This window comes from Vicugna pacos, chromosome 26 (assembly GCF_048564905.1).
Source record: "Vicugna pacos chromosome 26, VicPac4, whole genome shotgun sequence".
Classification (NCBI taxonomy): Eukaryota; Metazoa; Chordata; class Mammalia; order Artiodactyla; family Camelidae; genus Vicugna; species Vicugna pacos.
Window position 1 is genome coordinate 19,657,208 of NC_133012.1, and position 12,383 is coordinate 19,669,590.

The 12,383-nt window shown below is 43.8% G+C and overlaps 1 protein-coding gene across 1 annotated transcript; it reads right to left on the reverse strand.

The window, feature by feature from the left end:
- Positions 1-5,722: 5,722 nt before the first annotated feature.
- SLC25A4 (solute carrier family 25 member 4) lies at positions 5,723-9,771 on the reverse strand. The gene is made up of 4 exons (XM_006197981.4): positions 9,530-9,771; positions 7,776-8,262; positions 7,117-7,257; positions 5,723-6,229 (listed from the first exon to the last, which is right to left on the reverse strand). Exons 1-4 carry the CDS (start codon positions 9,638-9,640, stop codon positions 6,072-6,074), a joined length of 897 nt encoding a protein of 298 aa, XP_006198043.2. The 5' UTR covers positions 9,641-9,771; the 3' UTR covers positions 5,723-6,071.
- Positions 9,772-12,383: the final 2,612 nt, after the last annotated feature.

Genomic DNA, 12,383 nt, shown 5'->3' on the forward strand with positions numbered 1-12,383 from the left:
TAACATCAGTATTTTACTATAATGAGACATGGGTTTTTTTCCTATAAATCTAATTTTGTATCCAGTATTATAAGATAGTAAAAGAATTTGGGTAGTCACCAAAAAAATGACTTAAAACTATGGTTTGAAATTCTGAGAGTATGTATATTACAGTGATAGTCTTCACCAAAAATCACACATCACATTTCTTTTATATTTGGGGATTATAGCTTATCTCCAAGTTTGGAATGTGCTTTGTTTTCTTTATTTCATTCTGAGAATCTTTACATTTCATGAAGAAAATATCCAAATTAAGCAAATATATCTGCTAGTTGTGAATACAACTAGAAAAACCTAATTCTACCATCGAGAAGATTTCATTTTAAATTACATTTTGGGGAATGTGAGAGGGTTGTGGTCTTTTAGGTGAATGAACAGCTGCAAGAAAATGACATTCCATAGATTTTGCTGTTAACTGTTCAAAAGTATTACAGAAATACAGAAAGGGGGTACAAAACAAATGCACAACTCTTATATTGTCACAAAGCAAACACCTGGATCACCACTAACCAGATTAAGAGTTAGAACATTGCCAAGAACCATACGATGCACCTCCTCTGCCTTTTTTTTTTTTTTAGACTAGTAAGATTTTTAATTTGTCACCATTCAAAGTCTAAACAGTTCTTGGACCAGTGGTCCAGATCCACCAGCTTGTTGGACTGCAGTACCTCTCTCATCCCCAAGCTTGTTCAGGACTGCTACCTTCACCTTGAAGCCCCGTGAGTGTCCCAGTCCAAACCTGGCCTTCATCAGCATCCTTACTTTTCTGACAAGTCAACGGTGGAGCAGATAAATAGGCTGGCAAGCCTCTTCTTTGTCTTGTCCAGGGTTGTCTGGAATCAGTTTATCAACCACTTCATTCGTTTGCACCTCTCGGTTGTGATTTCCACCATCTCCTGGATTCAGTGGACCTGTAGGTGCCAGGCATTGGAGATGGTGCCAGCACTCATGAGGACCCACGGGGCTCCCTCCCCGGCCCCTCGCTCTTCTCCCTCCAGAAGGTAACTACCAGCACTGTTGTGTTGAACGTCATATGATTGGGATTATACTCTTTTGTGTCTCATTGCTTTTGCTGAACATACTTAACGTTTGAGAGATTCTTCCACGTCGTCATGGCGTGTGGCTGTAATTCATTTGTTCTCGTTTCGGTTTAGTGGTCTGGTGTATGACTATACCATGATTCACTTATGCAGTCTGTGGTTGATGGACATTTAAAGTGACTTCCAGGTTTGGACTGTTAACAAATAATGCTAATAGGATGATTTTTGTAGATGTGTCTTGATTAAATATAAAAGTTATTTTTGTGTTTTTGATTTATATGAAAAATTATAGGAAAAACTTGAAGCCCTAGATCAGGGTTCAGCAAGTTACAGCCCACCAGCCAAATTCAGCAGCTTTTACCTTTTTTATTACCTGTGTGTGCATTTTGGTTGGGCATATGCTTAGGAGTGGAGTTTCTGGGCAGAGTCAACATATTTAGTAGACAATGCCAGCATTTTCCAGAGTGAGGGTACCAATTTACTCTCATCAAACTGCATTAGTTCCAGTTGCTCCATATGCTCACTAATATTTAGTGTCAGTCATTTTTAAAGTTTAAAATTTGGGTGGGTATGTAATGGTATCTCGTGATTTTTAATTGCATTACCCTGGCTGATAAGATTGAACATTGGCCATTGGAGTATTTTGTGTAAAGTATCTTTTCAAACTTTCTGCCTATTTTTCTATTGGTTGGATGTCTTTTTCTTGTCGATTTGTAGGAGCAATTACATGTTCTGGATATGATCAATCCCAGTATGAGTTGTGTTATAAAGAAATTTCCTCCCAGTCTGGTTATTTTTTTAACTTCTTGAAATGGACGTATAGTTCACTGATTTTCAGCCCTTCTTTTCTAATATATCCATCAAAGGCTATAAATTTCTTCTGAGGATAGCGTTAACTGTTTCCCAGAAGTTTTGATAACAGGGTATTTTTATTTTAAGTCCAAAATATTTTTGAGTTTCCATTTTGATTTCCATTTTGTACCCCATGGCTCTTCAGAACACATTTTAATAGGATTTTTAAAATTTTTTATTTATTTAGAGGGAATTATATATTTACTTATTTTTAACAGGATATTTTAAAATTATACTTGTGTTTTTGGTTTATATGAAAAATGGTAGGAAAAACTTGAAGCCCTAGGTCAGGGTTCAGCAAGTTACAGCCCATTAGCCAAATTCAGCATTTACCTTTAAAATTTTTTTTTGAAATAAAAAGAGTATTTTGTGACAGAAATTCACATTTCAGTGTCCCTACGTAAGTTTTAGGAAACAGCCACTCTGGTTCATTTACTTGTCTGGGGCTGCTTTTGCAATAGGGCAGAGCTGTGCTGTGTCAAAGAACATCTGGCCAGCACAGCCTAAAATATTTACCATTTCGTCCTTCAGAGAAAGAGTTTGTTGACCCCTGCTCTGGGTGATATTTTCTCCCAGATAAGATTTACTTTTGCGACTGGCAGGCACAGAGGTGCTCGCAATCACAGATTGCTGTGATCCAGTTAAAGGGATCCAGATGGCCTGAAGGCCAGCATCAGCGGCCACAGCGGCCACATGGTTTCCGTTTCACTCTTCCTGCTGCGCTGTCACCCTGTGGGCCCCCAATCCGAAACAGGATTCCCAGGGATACCCTCCCTGGGCTGCCCCGGGGTTCCAGCTTTTGTCCTTCTCTCCCCGAGAGGGCTTTCGGACTCTCTTTCCAGTTCCTCAATTTTCCAGCCGCATTTCCACAATTTTCAGACACCTCAGGGGGAATTGGACCCCAAACACCAGACTCTCTTCTCTGGATGTCTTCTCCCAAATCTTGGCCGATTTCTCATGCCCTGTCAGCTCCCCAGTGTCTTCCTGCAAATTTTTATTTTAAATATTTTATTTTAGCCAAAGGGCTGCAGTGGAAACTTGACTGTGTCACTTCCTTGCTTTAAAAGCTCAGACTCTCTATAGACTGTTTAGAAAGTTGAAGTTCTTCAGAAGAGCCCACTGAGCGCTTCGTTATTTAGCCTCACCTCTCATCACTCCCCCGGGCTCCCTGAGAACGACTTTCAGCGGGGAACACACGTCAGGCGAGGTTTTTACTGCTCTGCGCATGCCCACGAATGAACACAGAGGGGTTAGAAGTAAGTTTTAGGGAGCAGGCTAATTTGCAAATACAAAATCTGCAAATGAGGGCCAACCGTACTTTTTCATGCATTGATAAAAACTGATATTCAAGAGAAGCAGAAAAGTTAAAGGAATTTATGGTGTGGCAGTCTTTGAAAAACTGTATTTAAGGACTTGAGATCTAAATTTAAGACAGCCATAAGTTTTCATCCGTAACGTTACACACCACCCCAACGTGCTTGTCCACTTACTACCCTCCACATGTTCAGGATTCCACCTGACTAGGGGACTCGCCTTTCTCCAAACAGTCTCCAGGTTCTTTTGGTTTTTCAGATGTGCCTTTTCATCATTCATTCTTGCATTCAACAAATCTGTATTAAACCCTGTCCATGTCCCAGGCACAAGGTGGTGAAACAGATGGTCACTGCCCTCACCAAACTTACAGCTTACAGCGTAGGCTCCCTCACAGCCTGGCACGTTGGAGGTGGTTGTAAATTTTGCCTCGGCACAATTTATGCTACATATTCTACACAAAGTAAAAAGGAGTGGAAACTTATCCAGTTCATTGAGGTTTAAAATACAAACTGAGGCAAGCCTTCTTTTACCTTCTCCTCTCTCATCCTAAAATAAGGTGGCTAAAAAGACAAGATGCCTGTAGGCGAGGCTTTTAGGGAGAACACAGAAAATGAAAAAGGCTTACTTACTAGGGATGGTGGTGAGAAGTGGGCTGCATTTAGGGAGAGAGCTTTGCAGGACAGACAGTGAGAAATCCCTGGGGGCTGGACACACCATTCTCAGTTGTTACTTTAACTTGTACCTTTCTCATTTTCCCAGACCTTTAAGCGGGACAGCTTTGCACAGCGAGAGGGTTGTAAAGATAGGACAGTAAAGCGAGGTACTGCCTGTCAGAGGCTTGGAGGTCTAGGATCCCCCACTGCATTAAGGAGCCAAAGTGAGGACCAACTCAGCAACTCAGCAAGCTCTTGAGACAAAGTCCATTCCCAATGCCGCAGAGGTAACATTAGCAGGAATGGGGGAGGCCAATATCTGGGTCACATGCAGAAGGGAGATAATCACACCATTTAGTAAACATTGAATCCTCTTCTCCACTTCCTGTTCCATGCCAGGAAGGAGCCAGTTAAAGACTGGAAAACAACACTGGTTCTGGGGTGGGCTGGGAGGACCCATTGTTCACTGACCGCTCGCAGTTCACCCCTGCTTCTCGTGGCCTCTCCCTGTCCCTCTTAGGTTTGAAAATACTCAAAGGGCTGGCCTTCCTTTGAGATCCACATCACAGAAGTATTTGTCCTCCAAGCCTGCCCTGCTGTTTTTTCTCTGCATCAGCAATAGAACTTGGACCGTTCACCCTTAGGATGGAAAGCCACATGAGGACAATGTATCCAGGTGGCCCCTAACAACCCGTGCTGTGGCCTGGCCTTGAGATGGACTTGAGAGAACCTCTTTTTAGCTTGTTAGCCTTTTCCACGGGCAGAGCCATCTACTAGATCAGGATGGATGTAACCTGGATATGACAAAACACAGACCTTTGTTATTGTGGTAAGACAAGGCAGCCGGTTTTTGCCTGGGAGGCAGGGGTGCGAAGGTGGAAGAGCTTTGGAAGGAGGGTGAAGAACAGAGGGTACAAAAGGACCTGTCAGGAGAACCCTAAAAGACACGTGCCACCCTTGAGGCTTCACCTGGGATACAGGGACACGTTTCCTCCAGGTCACTCCCAACAGTCGAGGACTATAGGAACTGTGTGGTCCTCTGGACCAAAAATGCTTAATTCCCAACTTGAGACCGTAATTACTTTCCTCTTGCTCACAAATTTATGAGAGTCAAATCCAACACTGATTCTTCCTCCAGGTCTTGATAAATTGTTACAAAAAGAAGTGCTGGCAGATACTTTCCTCTAGCGGGTGTCTAATATGAGAAAATACTACTTTCTATACCCACGTATCTAAATCTAGTTACCTTCTTTCAATGCCCATCTTCTACCAACACCCCCCCCCAGTTCATCTCCTGCCTTCTACTCCTACTCAACCAAGATCCACTATATTAAAACATTACATTATTTAACAACGCCATTTCGCTCCTCTCTCCTAATCTCATTTAAGCTTTTTTCAGAATGGCTCGTGCCTTTCTGTATCTTCCACAGGATGGAACAGGCATTAAGTACTAGCTTTCCGACTGATTTTCAATGAATACTGTCCCTCGGTCACAAAGTTCTAAGTATCACAGTTCTCTAAAGGCACTAATAATACAGAGCACTTCCCAACCATGCAAAGCTCTTCAAATTGCGATTTAAAGCTTTTAGCGCAACCTCAGAATTCCTGAGGACTATGAAAATACATACAATATGCTGAGATTATGGAAGCCACAACCCGAGTTACCACCCGGAGCCTATAGGAGACAGTATGAGGGAAGGTGAAGAGAGCATTTCAGTTTGAAAACCGAAACTTTAAGTACTGTAGGTACTCACACAATACACAGGATAATAGCTGACATTTAGAAGCTTGGCCACTGAGTTACAAATGAGTCATGCTAGAAAATAAGATTTATGGTCTTATTTTTTTAATCCATTTGTCAGTTAATAAGAATTCAGTAAAATAGAGAACGTGCATTAAGTGGTCTTTATTGACATTTAGCATTCAGTTATTTTATCATCAGTTCTTCAGTTAATTGTGTCAGTACGATAAGTTCTTTTATATTTGCTATGGGAATTTAAATGTAAAATAAATACAAAATACATCTGTGGTTTCATGAACACTCAGTGAAGCTTTTTCTGAGGTATTCCTTCCAATCTGGTTTTATGCCAGATCCTGCTTTTTACTTCCCCTAGGAAGAGTCTCTTAAACCACACAATGAATCTGGAACCAATGAACTCGAGTTTTAATTACATTAGACAAATTTTTTGATCTCGTCATACAATACCAATACAAAAGCACCGCCCATGCCTCTCAGTACGTTGGACCAGGCACCTTTGAAGAAAGCCTTGGGTCCTTCATCTTTTGCAATCTTCCTCCAGCAGTCCACTGTCCCGGTGTACATAATGTCCGCTGTGGAAACAAATGTTGGTAAGGGCTCCATAATTCTGGAGGAAAGAGACTTTTCCTCTGGAAGACACCTGCACGTGGTGTTACCAGTTTTACAAAAGGAAGGTCCCTTTAGCCTTACACCCAGCTCTGGACATCCTCTCCCCTTGCGTAACTGTTGGGCAGGGTCTCTTGTCTTTCCTACTTCAACTAAAGATCAAGTGAAGAACTGGGCGATTAACCAGCTAATTCACAGATGTCAAAATGTGAAATAGGAAGGGAATGGGGTGGGGAAGAAATATTAAGCTGGGTGGTGCCCTTTCTTATGGAGAAGAAAAGTGAGGCCTGATACTCAGATTATGCCCAAGTTTATAGACTTAAAAAGACGCAATTATTAGGTTGAACAATATGAAACTGCTAACATTTCATTATTTTTTGATTTTAAAAATGGTAATTCCGTATGTCTGATGTGGAAGCCAAAACTTTTTCTATCACAACAGACTGCTTCAGACCATCTCTTCCCCAGCTAAATCACCCTCCCCAGTAATACTGGTGATAACTAGATAAGAGAAGTAAACAAATTAGCTAATTACTTCAATTCTTTCCCCTTGTTTCTGTACCCAGGCTCTAAGGGAGAAAGGCCTATGGCCTCTATGATGCTAGATACCCAGTTAACTTCACTTCTGAGTATCCCCCTTTTGATGTTCTTATCATTTCTTTGACTTAAAAAAAAAAAAAAAACCTTTTCTCCAGAGGAACAGTTGAGAATGTTAGGGAGGAGTCATCATAATCTTTCCTTTCTAAATTCTTATCACATAATTTTAACAACTTAGAATAACAAAGGCTGAAAAGAGCACTGACTAGTATTCTCCTTGGGCTGAAAATAAGATTTAGATCGGTCTCAGGCTTACCCCCTTTCCGGCCAGACTGCATCATCATCCTACGGCGAACAGTGTCAAAGGGGTAGGACACCAGCCCTGCCACCGCCGTCACAGTCTGGGCAATCATCCAGCTCACGATAATGTGCACATTCTTGGGATCAGGCAACATCCCTGAGGGCAAAGCCAAAAAGCCAAATGGCCATGATATCATTCCTCTGAGCCACTGAGCAGAAAGCAGGTGAGGATGGAGAAGTGGCCCCTAAACTTCCAACTCCCTGCCCCACCCTCCCTGAAGTACCTGTCCCTCATTGGGTGTCTCACAAGTAGCCAGGCAGCCAACAAAAGTTGGTGGCGCCCTCCCTGGACTGGCAACATCAGAGCTGTGCCCAGTGTACGGGGCAGGTTGAAGCAGCTCCAAGTTAAACTTGGTAACTGATAGAGGGAGCCGGGCTCCCTCTGTCCTCTCTGAATAACTCAAGGCCAGGGCTTATTTCACTAGAGGACAAGGAGAACCCCCTGGCTGTCGATCCACAACTCACAACCTCCTCACCAACAGGCCTCAGTTAAAGCCCAAGGACAAGGGAAAATTGAGATTAACAAATGTAAAGTTCTTTATGAGTTAGAGATCCCTCAGGATCTTCTCTGCACACACCCTCCTCCTGCCCCCCACCCTGACACCCTTCTCTCACCCTTGGCAGTATCATAGACTCCAAAGTAGGCAGCTCTGTAGATAATGATGCCCTGGACAGAGACGTTGAAACCCTGGTAGAGACCCCTAAGGCCATCAGACTTGAAGATCTTGGCGAGACAGTTGCCCAGACCAGTGAACTCACGCTGGGCGGCACCCTTGCCCACGTCGGCAGCCAACCTGGTCCTAGCAAAGTCCAGCGGGTAGACAAAGCAGAGGGAGGTGGCCCCAGCTGCCCCGCCAGAAGCCAGGTTACCAGCAAAGTAGCGCCAGAACTGCTTATGCCGGTCCACGCCCCCCAGGAAGATCTGCTTGTACTTGTCCTTGAAGGCGAAGTTGAGAGCTTGGGTGGGGAAGTAACGGATCACGTTGGCCAGGTTACCCCTCCAGAAGGAGAGAAAGCCCTGCTCCCTGGGGATTCTCACCACACAATCAATGATCCCTTTGTACTGCTTCTCAGCACTGATCTGTTTGCTGGCATGCTGGACCTGTGGGCGGGGGAGGGGGAGGAGTGGGGCGGGAGAGGACAGGCAGGAGAGAGAAGGAAAGAGAACAAGAAGGTTTGCACTTAAACTTTGATTTCTTTTTTTTTTAAAGTACAGGGAAATCAAATGAATATAGAGTAAATGTAAATGTTAAGCTACTTGGATAATGAGCCCCCCAAATCCAATTTTGCCTCAATTATCAGGGCATTTAAGAGAAAAGGTTCTGCTCCAAACAGAAAAGATGATTTAACTGTGAAAAGGGAGTCGTTTATTTGTTGCAGTTTCCCTAGATGCCAGAACTATACTAGGGGCTTACGGGAGATAGAAATGATTACAAGTCCCTGCTCCAAAGGGCACCTGCTTTGATTTAATAAAGATGATGGGCAGCCGATGACGATTCCTCTGTCTGTCTCTAGTCTCCCCGAGACCAGGATCTCTTAGTAGATGTTCTAACAGAAGGAGAACGAATCCACTAGGCATTTAAGCCTGAAATTTTTAAAACAGATTATCCAAGTAATCAAATATTGAAGGGTTTGTTGCTGTGAGCAGTTTGTTGGGGTTTTTCTTGTTGCTGATCATTTTGACTCCCAAATTGAGGAGACCCAATTCCTCATTGAGCTGCCTTTGCCTTTAAGGCAAGTGGAGGAAAAAAAGATAGATGGGATGAAGAGGACAAGCCATTCAGAGACCAGGCTGGGAAGAAAAAGATTTTGGGAAAGGATGAGGAAGGCGATCTGAGTGCATTCTGAAAATTGTTTCTTAGTCTCTCAAAACTTGTTTCTTCGTATGTAAAACGGAAACAATACCTATGTTACAGAGGGCATACAAAGATGAACAGGCATGTCAGCATACAGCACAGCTGATGCGACACCGTAATAATAATCTTGAGTACCAATTATTTAGATGTCTTTATTGTAAAAGGTGGATGCAGGTAAGAGGGTGCAAGGGACATTTAAAATTAAGAGGTGAGGCCGACCCAAGAGGCCTGAGTGGCGTGCCCGCGCTGTCCCGGGAGCAGGATCTGGCTGGCCGCAACCTACTAGGAGTGGGTTTCCATATATAGACACCCGCACGCGGGGCGCCATCCGACACCAGGAATCCGCTACTGACGCTGGACCTGTCTCTGCGCAGAGGGCACCTTACCCTCCGCGCAGGCCGTGCGCCGGGCCCAGGCCTAGCGCGGATTTTCCGCAGCCCCGGGCCCCGCTCCCCTTCGCCCGAGGCTCACCGGGACCCCGCGCCCCGCTCGCCGCGCCCGCGCCGCCCTCACCTGCAGCAGCAGTTTGACCCTCTCTATGGGGGCGACGGCGGTCTTGGAGACAGCAGCGGCGACGCCACCGGCGAGGAAGTCCTTTAGGAAGCTCAAAGCCTGATCGCTCATGCTGACAGCCGGGCGCACACCGCCTCCGGGAGCCGCGTTCTTGCTCTCTCCGCCCGGCCAGGAACGCCCTCCCCGGCTTCCTCCCTGCGCAACGCGAAGGGGCCGCTCTCCGGGCCCCGCAGGCCGCCTTATATCCCCCGCCCAGCCTCTCGCGAGAGGAGGAGGGCCCTGGGGCCGTGCGCGCCCCGCGCATTGGCTGGGCAGGTGCGCGGACCCCCCCGGCCGGCCACCTCCTCTGCAGAGGGCATCGGGGGCGAAGGCGCTTCCGGGAGGCAGGGGTGGGCCGGGGGCTGTGCCTTCGCTTGGGACGTTTAAAGGGCAAATTCATGTTATCTGTCCCGCGAGCAGAGGGAACACCGTGTCTCTGCAGCATGTGGGCCACTGTATTTATAGCACAAGGAGGTTTAGGCTAGGCCGGACCTGGACTCTGGGCCCTCGGCCTAAAGCCCGGCTCGCTTTATCTTCAGGCTCGCACGAGACCCACTCCTGGCCAAGGCATTTCGGCCCATTTTCCTTCTTCTTTGTAACTGTGTCCCTCACCAAAGCTTCCTGCCTGGATGTGGGCCTCTAAAGAGTTATGTGCTGTCACAAATCAATTAAGATCCGCCAAAATAAATACACTAACGTCATATGATGCTGTGATTGCTTCATGTAATCTGGCAACCTGCTGAATCTCCTTTTCTCTCCATTCAGTCGTTCAATCATTCATTCTGCTATCAAATGTTTATGTGCCTGGCACTCACTGCCACCAGGACAGGCCGAATGCAAGGAGCCACTAGGTGAATACTTGTCTTAGCAAGTTGAGTGTGTGTGTGTGTGTGTGTGTCTGTTGCTTTTTTGTTAGGTCAGCCTGTCACCCCATGACGCACAACGCCTGGTAACTCTTAAGAACAAGGACCTTATAGAACACCTTTTTTTTTTTTTTTGTAAATCCCTTAAGGGCTTAATGTTCCACTCTGCTCTCAATGGAATCTCAGCACACATTCTGAGCAGAATGTTCTCAGGCAGCTGGCAGCTTCTTGAGGGTCAGTGGTTTTACCCTTTCTGTCGGACTAGCTGAGTGACTGGGATGTTAAGTAAGACAAGGTCAAATCCTTGGCTGTATTTGCCTTTTTAATAGACACCTGGGGTTGGGGCGATATATGCTATCTAGTCATAGGAATTGATTGCAATTTTTTTTGATATACATTACTATGAGCTTTGATTTTCCTTAACTTATTTTTAGGCAATTCCTATAATCATACAGGTTTTCAAATACAGCTGTTACTTCCCCTAGAATCATTGCACTAAACTGTTTACACTACTCAATTCTCTTGCCAGGTTTGTTAATGTTCCTTTGAACGCTGGACAAAGTTTATTCATTTTTTTTTTCAACAGGCTTGCTGATGAGTGCAGACAGACATCATGTTAGGCACTGAGGGAGCTGCAGTTCAGTGTCACCCAGGGTCTGAAGGCTTCAGTAGAGCAGAGGTCACTTACTTGGGTGCCAGGACCACAACAGGTATGCATTTATCTGAAGCTGGAGCAGGCTTGTGGTCAGAAATCCAGGTGAGCTGTAGGAAAGCTAGCAAAGTGCAAATTTACTAAGGTCATTGCAGGCAGAAGGTCGAGAATTCAGCATAAAGAGGAAAGATATTTATATATTCATTCAACAAACCCTTGAGCACTTATCAAACACCAGGACCTCAGTTTGGCCCTGAGGATTTAATATGAGATATGGCTCAGTCCCCCAGAACCCCAAAATATTTCCACTACTCAAAGAAGTTCAGCAGTGGATATATTTGTCACTTGTGCAGATTTATCACAGCTTCACATATAGATTTTCATAGGTCACCATAATCCACATGTTCATCATTGTAATGATCATAGTATACTGAGTTCCATCTTGTTCATACAGAGCAGCTGCCTACACCATTTCCCTTTCAATTTTGCATGAGAGATGTGTCTTATTTTTATTATGAAAAGTAATACTTCTAAATAGATACTTCTGCACAGATTTCATTTCCCCCTTAAGTTTTTCCTTTTCATATATTCCCAAAATGGAATGAATAGATACAATATTTTTAAAGTTTTTCAGCTCCTGTATAGATTGAGAAATAGTTCTTCAGAAATACTGTATGATGTCACTTATATGTGGAATCTAAAAAATACAACAAACTAGTGAATATAATAAAAAAGAGATTCACAGATATAGAGAAAAAACTAGCAGTTACCAATGGGGAGGGGGTTAAGATTACAAACTATAATGTATAAAATAAACTACAAGAATATATTCTACAACACAGGGAATATAGCTAATATTTTATAATAACTGTAAATTGAGTATAACCTTTAAAAACTATGAATCACTACATTGTATACCTGTAATATATAATATTGTGCATCAACTATACTTCAGTTAAAAAAAAACATAGTTTCTTGAAAAAAAAAATGTGGAGCCCACCAGCTATGTAAATAGGCTCTTGTTTCCCACAGATCCTTCTCCAACACTGGCTTTAAAAAAAAAAAGGATCTTACAGTTTTTTGTGCCATTTTATGTGTTCTAACTTGCACTTCTTTAATTGCTATGAAACTGTGCATATTCCATATGATTCAACTTAATTTCTCAGCATTTTCCTTTGCATAAATTTTAATCTTCCTTGACCACTTATGCAATGAAAGCAGAGTTATCTGTCTGTATTTACAACAATTCTTTATACATTTGGGACAATATACATGTACTGAGTATTTTTCATTTTTGAAA